The sequence below is a fragment of the Poromitra crassiceps genome (assembly GCF_964638095.1).
Source record: "Poromitra crassiceps genome assembly, chromosome: 5".
Lineage (NCBI taxonomy): Eukaryota > Metazoa > Chordata > Actinopteri > Beryciformes > Melamphaidae > Poromitra > Poromitra crassiceps.
The window spans coordinates 41118558-41134279 of NC_139642.1; the positions used below are offsets into that span (position 1 = coordinate 41118558).

Genomic DNA, 15722 nt, shown 5'->3' on the forward strand with positions numbered 1-15722 from the left:
TGCCTCAAGACCGTCAAAACACGGCCAGTGGGAAAGTGAGCAGGAATTTCTGACTTCCGGTCAGGATTTTTCAAAAATAAAAGCTGTCATTCCAAATCGATAAAATAGGCTACACAAATTGAAGTGATGTCACACACAGGTGCAGGTGTCGGTGCAATATGCTCAGCCAGAGACTTTTCAATATACCTGTATCTGTTTCGTCACTGCCACGCCCTTAGGAGACTGGTCAGCCAATTAAGTACTACAGCCAAGTAAGTACTACAGCTCAGCATTCAACACCATAGTACCCTCCAGGCTGGTACGCAAGCTCAAGGATCTGGGACTAAACACAGCAATGTGCGACTGGATCCTGGATTTCCTGACAGACCGCCGCCAGGTGGTGAGGGTGGGCAACCTCACCTCCTCACCACTGACTATCAGCATAGGAGCGCCCCAGGGGTGCGTCTCCAGCCCCTTCTGGTACGACCTCTACACCCACGACTGCGTGGCGACTCAAACTTCGAACACCATCGTGAAGTTTGCAGACGACACAGCGGTCGTGGGGCTGATCTCGGGGGGCGACGAGATGGCCTACAGAGAGGAGGTGGGGGCCCTGGAACAATGGTGCCAGGACAACCACCTCTCTCTGAACGTCTCCAAGACCAAGGAGATCATTGTAGACTACAGGAGGGGGGGGGCACACACCCCCCAATCACCATCAACGGCACAGTGGTGGAAAGGGTGGACAGCTTCAAGTACCTGGGAGTCAACATCCACCAGGACCTGACTTGGGCCGGCCACACCGCCACTGTTGTCAAAAAGGCCCAACAGTGAATACACGGACTCAGGCGCCTGAAGAAATTTGGGCTAAGGCCAGAAATCCTTACGGACTTCTACAGAGGCACCATTGAAAGCCTGCTGACTGGCTGCTTCACCACCTGGTACGGGAACTGTACCACCATGGACCGCAGGGCGCTACGGAGAGTGAGACGCGCGGCCCAGCACGTAACAGGAAGTGAGTTGCCAGAACTGCATGAACTGTATAAACAGCGGTGCCTCAGGAGGTCCTTGAAGATCATCAAAGACACAAACCACCCCCACAACAGCCTGTTCTCCCTGTTACCCTCAGGGAGAAGATACAGGGTTCCAAAAGCACGCACAAATCGCTTGAGGAACACTTTCTTCCGGCAGGCCACGAGACTCCTTAACATACACAAATAGTGTAGTAGCCGTACTGTACCGCACTGTAGCTGCTACCATAACGTATGTCTAATGTTTAATTGTATGTTTAATAAGGAATATGCTATTTGCACCTGTATGTCAAATACGCCGAATTTAAAACGCAGAGTTTAATTGTATGTTTAATAAGGAATATGCTATTTGCACCTGTATGTCAAATACGCCGAATTTAAAATGTTTAAGCACATCTAAAGTATGCACATGACATGTGCACCTATGTGCAGTGAATATGCCACTGTCTCTGACTTGTCTTATCACTATACTGCCTTATTGCTTGTTGTGTCTCTTGTTGTTTTTGCACTCATATGCCCTGTCACATTTGTACTATGTTGTAAACGGAGTCCTCAGCACAAGAATTTCACACGTGATACTTGTACCATGGAGTGACAATAAAAATCTTGAATCTTGAATCTTGAATCTTGAATCTAAGTTTCATACTGTACCATTGAATGACAGTCAATCACAATAACCACATCCATTTAAGAGACCGGAAGAGTACCCTTTCTTACTATGTATAAATTTACACTCGTGACAAAATCTCCATGGCACAGATACACAAAGTGACTGGAAGTTGGGGTGTCTCTCAGGGCCGTAACCAGGGTTCCGAAATAGGGGAGGTCCAGCAAGGGGAGGCGGATTCGGTGGCGCCTGAAAAAAATTTGAGGGTTTTTTCCCCCCTTTTTTAGCCATATTTAGAGTAATATATCATTTTAAATCAACATTAGGATTATACTGTTGTGATGTCATTATTCAGTATATTCTCTTACATGTCACCACCTGCTCAGCTCTCCTGTCAACATAATTGTAACTAACAAACACAAACTGTTTTAGCCAAATTCATATCAAAATGACACCTACAAACACAGGTACACAACCCAAGCCGTACACAACACACAAAGTCATCATCGATAATAAAAAAAACATACAGAGGGACATTTATTTATTCCTGATAGGAACGATTGAAAAATAAAATAAAATATATTATGTTGTTTTTAACTTTACACCACCTCTTTTTGTTACTTATTGGGTCATGAAACTGAAACCATGCATATAGCCACCTGCATACCTGACTTCGGGAGCTTGGCAATTGGCATCATGCATGATTAGCCAGTAGCATCCCAACGTGTCACACAGGTAACATTACTTAAGAGACAGACTAGACACTTACTTTCTTGGTTGTTGCTAAAAAATCGGTCAGTGTCACTCACTGTCTGTCGTTCACTCGCTCACTGTCTCGCAGCTCGCTCACCTTCAATTATCTCGCCAGGCAGACAGACAGTCATCACTCACCACCATGCTGCTGCTCTCTCGGAATCAAGTTACCGCGGACGCGGCGTCAGATGACTTCCTGCCTGACCTGTCTTTCGTTTCAAAATAAAAGCGATCCCGTGTTTTTCATGCTTTTCCATGCAGATTGTTTTATTAAAAAAAAAAAAAAAATCCTCTGAAATATTAGGGGAGGTCCGGACCTCCCCGTGCTCATAGCTAGTTACGGCCATGTGTCTCTATCTATATTAAAGGTCTCTGTGCGCAAACTCTCAATTTGGTACCCGTCTGTTTGGTTGTAAAGAGTAATACATTAAAATGTCCACAAGATGTCAACACACTCCACAGTTGGCCATACACACCACCTTCAGGACAAGTTTGGATGCCACTCTCTGCAACACAGCTCTCTCAATCAATCAATCAATTTTATATTTATATAGCCCAAATCATAACAAGAGTTATCCCAAGGCGCTTTACAAATAGAGCAGGTAGGAGACCAGACTCTTTATTTTAGACCCAACAATTGAAACAATTCTCACATGCACTGGGATATGCTCTTCTGCCAAAATGATGTTGGTCTTTTTGTTCTGTTTCCTCTCCTCACAGCTTTACTACTTCAAATGGGATAATTGGTCAATATTGCATGCAATATATATATATATATATATATATATATATATATATATATATATATATATATATATATATATATATATATATATATATTGCATGCATCCAATATCTAACCAATCACATTAATACGAAATAGCCTACAGAATATCTATACTATTCTTTTTATCATAGGCTGATATGAGTCTCATTGGCTTCCAGACTTTCTATTAAGCTTTTGTATTTAAGTACACGCAATTTGAACACCGTCATGGGTGATTTTTCAGTCCACAGTAGGTTTACAGCTAAAGTCTTGGTAAAGAGTGGTGTCTTTTGAAACAAATGTATTTTATTCCCTATACTTTGAGTTCACTGAGCATAAAGAATTACAAAAACACTGGACACCAACACTGTGTGTGCAAGTTGTGTGTGCTTGTTGTCATTTGTAAGGTAGGAGGATACAAGTGCAACTGCCAATTTTGGAGATGTAACAGAAAAGTAACGGAGTATAGTGTAACGAATCACTGCTCTCAGTTTGTAAAACAATACCATGTGTTAATAATACCAATGTAATGAGTGATATATGAACAGTAGTTCCTAACACTGCCGATGGTTCCAAAAAGTTCCAAATTGCATTTTTTTATTTTATGCTTTCCAGATTAGATGTTTACTATGTGAAATAATGGGGGGAGGAATTGAACACAAAATCATAATGAAAAAATACCTGGCGTCTATTTGGGACCAGCATTTATTTACCAAAAGGTGTAGCCAGACCCAGCGTCTATTTGGGACTCTGCGTTTATTTAAAGTTTTAGGGTATGCAGAGAGGTGCAGGAAAGGCATCCTCTATCACGTTGTAACATATTCACAACTAATACATTATTACACAGCACAGGAAAATGCAGTGTGTGTGTGTGTGTGTGTGTGTGTGTGTGTGTGTGTGTGTGTGTGTGTGTGTGTGTGTCTGTGTGCACGCACGTGTTTCAAAGATATTCTGAGACAGCCATAGCAAAAACACCATCGTTAGCATAATTTGTAGAGCACATTTAAAAAAGACAATATACAATACAATCATGTGAACTTCCAAATGTGCACCCTTTAAAATACAAATACCAGAGGAAGAGGCAGTGTTTGAGCAAAATACTTGCCTCAAGTGGAAAGATGCTCCACATCATCAGACATCAAACCTCTCTCAGCTCATAAGCTAGGAAGAGGGCTCCATTGGTATGGAAGGTCCGTATCATGGTAGGAGTTAAGACAGAGTACAGAGGGCGGAATCTCGGTTCCTTCTCATGAAAGTAAACAGAATCGTTATACCTCAGTCACTCAGAGAGGATATAATGAATAAACTCCATGAAGGTCATCAAGGAATAACCAAATGTCGGGCCAGAGCGCAGGAATCAGTATGATGGCCGGGCATCTCTGCACAGATCAGAGAGAAAGTGGACAAGTGTGAAACATGCCAAAAACACAGAACACAATACAGAGAGCCACTGATCCAGACCCCAGTCCTGGACCGGCCATGACAAAAGGTGGGAATGGACCTGTTCGAATGGTCAAAAAAGTCATACCTGCTTATTGTGGATTATTTTTCGAGGTTCATTGAGGTGGCAGAGCTCAGGGTCACATCAGCTGATGCTACCATTCGAGCTGTGAAAGAGGCTTTTGCTCACCATGGATATCCAGAGACTGTGGTATCTGACAATGGGCCACAGTTCTCGTCAGAGGCATTCAGAACATTCGCACAAGAGAGCGGGTTCACACACATCACGAGCAGTCCTCGTTACCCACAAGCAAATGGCGAGGCAGAACGGGCTGTCCTTAAACCCCGTAGTTATACTATAACTACACTCCTTAAACCCTGTAGTTATACTATAACTACACTCCTTGTACCCCGTAGTTATACTATAACTACACTCCTTAAACCCTGTAGTTATACTATAACTACACTCCTTTTACCCCGTAGTTATACTATAACTACACTCCTTGTACCCCGTAGTTATACTATAACTACATGCTTATTTGCGGGCTGTATTCTAAAGCGTTACTGTACAGAATCCCCCCACCAGCTCGGCCTCACCTGATCAGTCACACCTGGGGCCCTGATTGGGCCGCACCTGGGCTCAATAAAGGACGACTGATTGGGTGAAGCTCAGTGGGCTCCAGACAGCAGTGGGAGAAGGCTGTTTGTTGGGCCTTTCCTTCCAAATCCCTTTGACTGTCAATGTACAGATGCATCATTCAAAGTAAGTGTTAGTTTGTTATAGTTAGTGTTATTTCCTTTGTGTATTGATTGAGTATTTGATTTGAATTAGATTTATTATATTAGTTTCCAGTTGAATTTGTTTTCCCTTGTTTGATCGAATACTTTGTTAATATCTTGTTTGTCTTTTAGGTTAAATCATCTGTTTACATCAATCTACACCTGTCTGATGATTATCTATCATCCATCAAGGGATTTGGTTTGATTAAATAAAACCCTTGCATTTGGTTCCTCGGAGTCCTCATTCTTACCGAGGGCCCACTTGCTGAGGCTACACCTTTAACCAACACCACTAGCAGTTTCTACAGTTACCCACCGACTCACTGTATACTCACTAATGCCCCCCACACTTCCGAAATGGTATTGCACCTACATTTTCGGTTTTTCAAAGACAGAAAAGTGGATTTTATGCAACAATTTGGAAGAGTCAACTATATGTAATTAAAAGAAGAGGATGTTGCGCATCGGATAGCGTCTTCACTTCACGTTTTTGGTTGAGGTAGGCTGAAGGGTTGGCTTTTATACCTAGACGTGAGAGCGGCACAATTGTTTGATGGGAAATGCGTTGACGTTCGCCGGGCGCTGCTCAGTATGAGCGAGAAGCGCCCGGCTAGCGGGGTAAATTTGTGCTGTGCGTAAAACTGCGCGCATTTACGCACATCAAGCGCGCTTGGCTGGGGCCCTCAATTGCAATCAAAAGACAGTTAGCCGGTATGATACCGGAAGTGCGCCTATTTTGCTTCAAAATAAAACACTTAATGACATAATATTACATTAGTGGCGGAGAAATGTGATGATTCAAGATTAACGTTGTGGCTTAACACATACAGATTCCTCCTGAAAATGTAGCCTATTTATTTTCACTCTGGTATTTTGACAAAATACAAATGGGCCTACTACATACATTTCTTTTTTATTTTAATATAAGAACGGGAAGTAACAGTTTTGTTTTAATTCAAGGTGGCTTGACAAAGGTGCCGGGATAAAATCTTAAGGTTTAGCTGACAAACTACACCGCACCAGATTTTACTTGTTAAAGAAAAATAATAAAGCACAGACTGCTACACCTAACCTTTCGGTGCATCGTTGCTGTGCTGTCTCTTTGGTTGTAAAGAGTAATACCCTAACATGTCCACAAGAGGTCAACACACTCCACAGTTGGCCATACACAACACATCACCGTCTGCAGTAGGACATGTTTGGATACCAGTCTCTGCAACACAGGTCTCTCTCTCTTCTGCCAAAATTATGTTGGTCTTTTTGTTCTGTTTCCCCTCCTCACAGCTTTACTAGGCTACTTCAAATGGGATAATAATATTGCATTCAATATCTAACCAGATGAATATGAAATACCCTACATACCATCTATAATATTTTATTGTATGCTATTGTAACGACCAATGACGTATGGCTATATTTCTGATTCTGTGTCAAATCAAGTCATAGGGACGAGTCCGATTGGCTTCCATACTTTCTATAAAGCCCAATTTGAACACATTCCTTTCAATCATGAGTGATTTTTCAGTCCACAGGTTTACAGCTAAAGTTTTGTTAAGAGTGGTGTCTTGGGTGATAAATGAATGACAAAAGTATTTTATTCTCGCGACTTTGATTTTATTGAGCATAAAGAATGACAAAAACGAGAGGCTGCTCTGGATTTTGGAGATGTATTCAGAAAAGTAACGGATGGAGTACTAGTGTAGTGTAACGAATCGTTGCTCTGAGGGAGTAAGTTGCAAAACCATTAACAGTTAACACTTCTGCAAGTTCCAAAAGGTTCCAAGTTGCTTTATTTATTTATTTTATGTTTTCCAGATTAGATGTTTACTATGTGAAAGAATGAAAACAGTTTTACTCCATTCTTTAGATGTCTGCAATTGGCTCCTTTCTGGTGTCAATCCAAAGTGGGCGGGTCATCTGACAAACGATAGTTCCAGTAAGTCCTCTCATGCTGTACAACACACAGAGTCAACAGGCTGTACAGAGAGTGGACGGAGTATCACTACGATTGGATAAACCAGCAAGTCAACAAACCGTGCACTTTGACAACTTGTTCTTTTTTAACGAAATGCCTTTTCAGAAACAAACTTAGCTTTTCCTCCCTGTTGACTTAGATTATTACCAGCTTGGGATGTGACTTTCAATGTAAACTTTGCGCCCAGTGGAGTATTTTTCATCTCGTGTGTTTGCTTAAATTTCACCCGCGAAGTTGCTACTTTTTGCGGGGCGACAACACATTTCTAGCCCATTACATGACATTGTAACATTCGGCTCCGTTATCCCCTCGACCATGGCGGAAGCGGCCCACCACTTGGTGGAAATCGACCCGGATTTCGAGCCCCTGTCGCGGCCCCGGTCGTGCACTTGGCCCCTGCCCCGGCCGGAGTTCATCAACCCGGGCGACTCCAACACATCCTCGCCGGTACCGTCTGTGAAGCAGGAGCCCAACACCGGCACAGACTACATCAACAACCTCAGCCTGTTGGAGGAGACGGAGCAGAAGCCAGTTCTCTTGTGCAGTGATTTCCAGTGCGGCCAGGAGAACTGCGTCCACCAGCAACCTCCACAACAACATCAGCACCAACAACAACCACAGCAACTCCCGCATCAGCAGCAGGTGCCTCTGCTCTCCTCCCCGGGCCCCGGCTCGACCTCCTCGGCGGCCGCGGCTGCCGCCGCCGCTGCCCAGAGGAAGAGCAGCTCCTCCCGGCGAAACGCGTGGGGGAATATGTCCTACGCAGACCTCATCACCAAAGCCATCGAGAGCTCCCCGGAGAAGCGCCTCACCTTGTCGCAGATATATGACTGGATGGTGAAGAGTGTGCCTTACTTCAAGGACAAGGGGGACAGCAACAGTTCCGCCGGCTGGAAGGTGAGCTTTCATCTCATGGTCCTTCCATACCAACAATGCAGTGCACCATTATGCATTGTGTGTGTGTGTGTGTGTGTGTGTGTGTGTGTGTGTGTGTGTGTGTGTGTGTGTGTGTGTGTGTGTGTGTGTGCGCGCGCGCGCGTGGAGGGGGGGCAACACCATATTCTCACTTTATGCATTTTATTCCTCAGTTAGTTGGCTGTGATCCAGTTGATTCACTCATGAAAACAGACCCACGTTTGATTCCTGCACACAGTATGCAGAGTAGGCTATACACATTATAGGCCCTATATGTATAATGACCCCACACATTTTGTCCATATCATATTCCCTGAAAGAAAAGTCAGGAGTTTTTGTGTCTGTGGTACTTTCTAGTGGGTTCATAGTGACCTAATTGTGCTTTCTCCCCTTTTCTTCCTCATGTGGTTTTTACTGTAATATGACCACTACAGGGACTTTCTGTGTGAATGCGGTACTTAGTTACAGTAATACCGTAGTGAGTTCAGTTTATCGTCAATTTATCATGCTTTCTGTTATTGCAGAGATTTAAACAAATCATAATAACCCTGTAATATCCTAAAGCAGTGGTTCTCAAACAGTACCCCTTTCCCTGATTTCTGAGTCCAATTACCCCCTTTACCCGACTACAACATTTTGCTTAGAAAATAAAACTGCAAGAGAAAACAATAGCATATGATGCAATGAATGAATGCTAACCCACCTTTTGAAGAATATAACATTACAAAATAGAGTTGCAATTAGTGCCTCCTGAGAAGATTTATTCTAACATTTCATTAATTTTCATGATTTATTCTTACATTTTTCCATTTCCCCCCTTTCCCCTTTCTCTCAAGTACCCCCTGTAGTACCTCCACAACACTATAGGGTTACGCATACCCAAGTTTGGGAACCACTGTCCTAAAGGGTTGTGTTTTTGCTGATATCTGCAATGCATCCTGCCCTTTTCATAAGACTTTCCATTCCACCTTGACAAAAGAGCATGTGTGGCGAGTTAATGACTGTTCATTTATTGTCTATTGCGTGCTCCATTCATGGTCTTATGAAAGCGTCTCTCTCCTCTGCTCATTGTCATCATCCATCCAGTTCATGGCAATTCACTAAACTGACCAATTTGCTACCATGACCTGAGACAGTCATCTGACTTCTGCCTGCAGTCTGTGTTTGATATGTGAGTCTGCTGACTCGACAGGGGGTTTTCTCTGCTTTATTGCTCCACAGTGTGCTATTCATAATGCTGTGTGTTGGATATCATCTACTATATTACTCTCCCCCCACTAATATTATATTTCAAGATTCAAGATTCAAGATTTTTATTGTCACTCCGTAGTACAAGTATCACGTGTGAAATTCTTGTGCTGTAGGCTCCGTTACAACATAGTGCAAAAAATAAAAATAGAAGATATATAAATAAAAAACAAGAGGCAACGGGCAATAGAGCAGTAAGGCACGCCACAGACAGTGGCGTATTCACTGCCCATAGTGCAAATGGCATGAACATACTTTAAACATAATTAAACATAATAACATTCTGTTAGGTGCAAATAGCGTATACCTAATTAAACATACTATTGAACATTAGTCATACATAATGGTGGCATCTACAGTGCGGTACAGTACGGCTACTACACTATTTGTATATGTTAAGGAGTCTCGTGGCCTATTTCAAATTATATACTAGATTTAAGTAAATATCAAGTGTTTTCCACAATCGATTGTCTGCCTTGAATGAAAGTTTAGATACCAGGATCATTCATGTGTCCTGAAAACTGCCCAAAACATGACACAAGAAGAGGCGACTTAAAATGTCTGTTGTGGTGTGACAGACTGAACACTATTGAAGGGCGTGAACCTCACTTTGAGACGCATAGTTTTCAGTCATGCCCGACAATAAAAAATGATGACAATCATATCGTATTAACATACCAATCATATTCAGACTGCAGTCGCGTAGTGAGAGATTTATTATGGCATACCTCTGTTACAGGCTGTTTGAGTCACCTATTAAAGTAACAGGCTGATGGGTTTAGCTCAGGATAGCTTCCCCTGACAGAGAAGGGCTGCAATATTTGAGTCTTGAGTCATGCACTGTGATGACACACTCATGTCAATCAAAGACGATATATATATACAGTATATATATATATATATATATATATATATATATATATATATATATATATATATATATATATATATTCTCAAAAATGATTTAATCTTCTCAACCTACACATGCCACCATAACTCAAAACAGTTCATTTTTCTTTATTTATCCAGGGAGAGTCTACTGAGCACACATGCGCTTTTTCAGCAACGCCCTGCTTCATATTCATACATTTGACCTCAGTGTTTACAAAAAGCGTGAAACTCGTGTTTAGCTGTCACACAAAGTCCTGTCAGTCACATAATTTGAGAGTGGAAAAATCCCTTCAGTCCTGTCAAATAAGCAGTAGTAAAAAAGCCAGTATAGTTGGCCAATGTGGTGCTGATGTGGCGTTATTGTACACGTTTTGGGCCTTTAAAGAAAATACCAGTGTTTTCCCCTCAGTTATATTCTTCGTTATATGTCTGCTTTACATTGTCCACATATAGGCCCATTTCCATTACATGGCTTTGTTATGATTGGGTGGTGCTTTTAACTAAAATGTTATTTTCTGATGACACCATAAATCAGAGACACCTACAAAACAGACATGGGGTTAAACTCTGCAAAGCTTCTAATGTAAACTGTATGTATGGAATAAAGTGTCACCGTTCCCTACGTATTGTTTCTGTTATGGCCGGGCACCGATTCAAAAACACAACTTATTCAAGAACTTCCTGCCACTTATCAGTTATTGCTTGAAAAGAACAAGGGGGTTACTTTCCTGCAGACCGGGAAAACCACTCAGATTGCCAGTAATGCCGCTTTTAAATGGAGAAGGATGCCTTTTCAATGGGGATTTAAAACTGAATGGGATCTCTAGCCAGTGTGAGCTAGGGCAAGTTTGAACAACAACACATCTCAAAACATGCTACATCGTCAGAATGAGCCTGAAGTGGTGGAGAAATGATAGAGAGACAAATAATGATTGGTGTCGTCTTTAACTGGTAGGACTTTCCTCTCCATGATTATTGTTCTTTGTACCTTAAAAAGTGATCTAGTCTGCAGTTTGGAGATCACATTGGTAAGAATAGACTTTTCAACGGCATGGATTGGCCAAACGTATGTCAGCAGTAGCACCACCTCCTTGATGGTCATTAACCCTTTTACAATGTTACTCACTGGTTACAGTGTAATTATCTAGTTATTATATAGCAGCGAGTAGTAAAGACAAGAGGTTGTGAGTTACGTTGTCATCTGCCCCTTTTAATATGGAACTAGGCTAGCAATATTCCCTCCAATAGTAGATCATTTACGTTTCGTGTAGCATGTAAGACGAAATCAGTCATGTTAGCAAAGTTTCTCAGCATCAGTCCATCTGCCTCTGCTAGGCAAACACTCAGCAGTAAGTGCGTGTGCGCGGCGGGCCAGGAAAGGGCTGCTCAGCCACCGCATGCTAGTGCCGCCATGTTGGGGGTGTGGCCTGAGTGATACTGTGGGAAAAGCAAAGTGCTATTCAGCGCTCCTAGCAGAGTTATTCATAGCGCTGCCCTCCGCTCCACTCAGGGGGGCTATCACACATTGTCTCTCTGGAGCTAGCCTACTCTTGAGCCGGGGCCAGGAATCGAGTAGGAGGCTCATGTGGTCCAGATGACATTGTGACTGATAATTCTGCGGTGGGCCATTTTTTGTTTTTGTTTTATTGTATTTTTTATTTTGTTTTTTGTTTTTTGTTTTTTTGTTGTTCTCTGATGGCCATTAAATGCAACAAGAATAAACGATTCTGCATTTAAATCCTCTATTCCGTTCATTCAAAACTCAACGATGATTTTGTTTCAGTGTGCTAGAAGTATCAGTTGGAATAAACATATTTTTCTAGTAGAAAATCATAAATAATTTCCTTGTAAATATAGTTGGGTTTGCCATGTTCAAACATGCTCAAGGCAGCCTTTCTTTGTTCTCCCTCGACCGAGGTGACAGGACTGTTTGGAAATATGAGAATATGTAAATTTGCATGGTAGACCTCATTCAAAAGACACCGGCCTTACAAAGTGACACTAGATATTTTGACAAAAGCAGTCAGAGTCTCAGACAAAATAACCTCAGACTTCGACTCTGTGAACCTTCAAGTGAGTGTTCTATGGTTTGTGGGAGTCTTGGTGGAATCCTTGCTGAGTGTTCAGTCATATGTGGATGGACTGAAGTGTGTGGTTTTGTGCTGTAAGACAGACGCAACTGAAATCAGAAGGACATAACTTAGTGCACTGAGGCACATGGACCATGCTTCCTTTCTATAGATGCAAATGACTCACTAATGTTAATTTTATTATATAAAAAAAAATTAATAGTTTATGTCACAATCGTCTTGTCTTAAAAGTATATTTTCCCATGTTTTTACCGGCACCTGTCTCTTTTGCATCAAGTTTGTCCAAGTGGCGTTGCCGTACCTGCTGCAGTGCAGACCTGCTTGCACATGTGCGGAACGGCTCGGGCAGCCTGTTGGGAAGTGACAGTAGCACTAGCAGCTAGAAACGGTGATTAGGAGAAATTCTGTTAAACTGTCTGTGTTACGGCAATAAAACAACACTCAGCCACAACGAAAAGGTTTCAAGCTTCATTACGGCATGAAGAAAAGCTGATATTCTGTCTACTAGTTCTCGGGCCATCTCCACTACGGTCGGGAAGCGATGGTAAAGATGCTAACGCTTGTTAACCTGGCTAGCTAACGTCAGTATGACTATAGCCTTGGTCACATGGGGTGGAGTGGCGGGTCTTTGAAGAAAATTGGAATAGTTCCCAGCTAATTTTGAATAGGATTTTTGCTATCCAGACGACCGTCCCCTCACAGAGAAGAGCAGACGCTGTTAAAGAGCAGGCTGAAAGCATGCAAATTCATTAAAGTCGAACTGAACCTGTTCGTCACGTGCATAATGAGTCCGTTTCAGACTGAAAACATAGTTTGTCTAAGATGACAGGTTGAGAGGCGGGTCATAGTATCATGTCGATGATTTTATTTGACAACTCTGGGGACTGGATTGGGCTTTGGCCAATCCTGGCGTGTTCCGCCTCCAAATCGAGTGGGATTCAGTCGTGTTGTGGCGCTCCCCTCGGGAAGAGCCTTTTGACGGGAGGAGTGGATGTCAGCAACACGCAGGCAGCCAGCTGCCTTCGTGTTGCCGAGCGGAGAGTGCAGCACGTCGGCCTGGAATCTCCGAGGTGCAACCCCTGACAACCAAGCTCTCGGATGCGCGCGCCATTATCGTTGCTGTAACGATACGATATCCCTGGAATGCGTGTTTTAACGAGCCAGTTACATTTCTTTGCATTCTTAGAGATTATAGTTTTTGTTTTTTGTTCATGTTTCTAACAATTGGCCAAGTTAGTAGTTAGTTTATGGGATAGGAGTTCCTTCAGATGTTCTGCCAGATGAGAGGCACTAGGCGCCATTTTCGACTTCATTTGGAATAGAAAATTATCCAGAAATGAAGATTTGATTGACAGCTGCATGTCGTGATATGATTGGTTGAAAGGGGGTAGAAATTTGATAGTACAAGGTGACGTCAGCAAACTGTACATTACTGTTATCAATGAAATCTTGAAATACGAACTTTTGATGTGAAAAAGTGTGAAAAACGAAAGAAATTAGATTGTTGTGATGTGTTTTGCATACATTATTAAATAGGTGCACTGCATACCCAGGTATTTGAACTAAAAGAAAAGTCATTCTTGGGTTCAGCTCGACTTTAAGCTATGATTAGGTTGTCTGGCGTCTAATGGGTTTGGAGGCCTAGCTAGTTTGGCAGCGCTCCTGACACCTGCACACACCCTTCTCAGCCTGTCTGTGAATGTGGAGGACAGTGGTACCATGTGGGACCAGCTTGGAGGAGCTCTCCAAGTGGACTGGACACTGAGCCCGACCCAGAGGATTGCATCCAACATGAAGGGGAGCAGATGGCACCAATTATGTGTCACCCAAAAACGTCTTTGCAGCACTGATTATTTACTTCCAATTATTTGTCCCTAGCGGAGTGCGCTAACTCACTGCAGTGTTTACAATTCAGTTAGATTCAGCTCTGTGTGCATCACTTCCCTTCATTTCATTTGGTAGCATTTTATTAACACAGTTTAGTCTGCAAAATGCAAAGTATTACAAACACAGTCTCAGATAGACATGTCACATAGAAAAAACACGCACATAGGGCTGGGTATTGTTTATATATATATATATATATATATATATATATATATATATATATATATATACACTGTATATATATATATATATATATAGTGGTACGCTGGTTAGGGCTGTGAATCTTCACTGGCCTCACGATTCGATTCGATTACGATTCAGAGGGCTACGATTCGATTACGATAATCGATGCATCACTTTTTTCCGCAATACATGATTTATTTTTTCTCACTTTCTTTTTTCTCACTGTGTGGCTACTTTTAAAATAAAAGTGCATTTGGAATTGCATTGTATTATGATCCATAATTAAAATAAACAACTGCATGTACTTCCATTATATTTTATTTGATTATATAAAAAAAATAAAATAATAATTAATAATCGATTTTTGACATTTGTGAATCGATGCAGAATCGTGCACGTCCGCATCGCGATGCATCTTATAATCGATTATTTTTGACACCCCTAACGCTGGTATATATACATATATGATCCAATACAATACCAGTACCCATAAAGTTATATTGATAACACTAATTTCATTCACTCATTTATTCAATACTGCAGGTATCGTTTGACTGGAGAAGTTTTGATACTACTTGTACTTGGACTTGCTATTGTTTTTTTGTGTTTTTTTGTGTCGATACCTTAAAACTAAAAGTATTGACTGAGTACCGATACCCAGCCCTACAGTATGTGTGCATGCATGCACAGTGCATGGCAGCATAATGCAGTATTGCATACTCACAAACCTGCTAAAGAGCGGCTCTTTCTTGTACTTTACTATAATAAATATTTGATTTCAGCCAGTGGAGCTGGACGGCAGGTGCTCTTTGATGTCAGCATGGAGATGAGTTTGGCCGTAGGTTCTCTCTCTCTGTACGCTATGCTCTCTTGACCTGACATTCCTCAGCCTACGCTGGTAAACACTCCCATGGATCTGAAAACAAACAGCGGCGGTCCGGAGCAGACAAACATGTAGGTCCGAGCAGATCGTACAGCAAGCGACACGCAGGTCGTTAGCATGTAAATGCACCCGTTGACTCCAAGTACTAGTATTCCAGTAAACACCGGCGGTATGGAGAGGAGCTGCTTATGTGGGCCGTGTAGCAGAGGTTTATCGTATGTGTGTAGATTTCCTCTTCCAATTTGTCCTTCCAGCCAAAACATTGGAAGAGGCTGGAGTTACGACACGGACAGG

At 42.2% G+C, this 15722-nt stretch overlaps 1 protein-coding gene across 1 annotated transcript in view; it reads left to right on the forward strand.

The window, feature by feature from the left end:
* The first annotated feature begins 7323 nt into the window (after positions 1-7323).
* The window catches only part of foxo1a (forkhead box O1 a), a 40097-nt gene continuing 31698 nt past the window's right edge, over positions 7324-15722 (forward strand). The window contains exon 1 of the mRNA XM_083637869.1: positions 7324-8228. Coding sequence (XP_083493995.1) covers positions 7647-8228 — 582 coding nt within the window. The 5' untranslated portion in view covers positions 7324-7646. The remainder of the gene's footprint in view (positions 8229-15722) is intronic.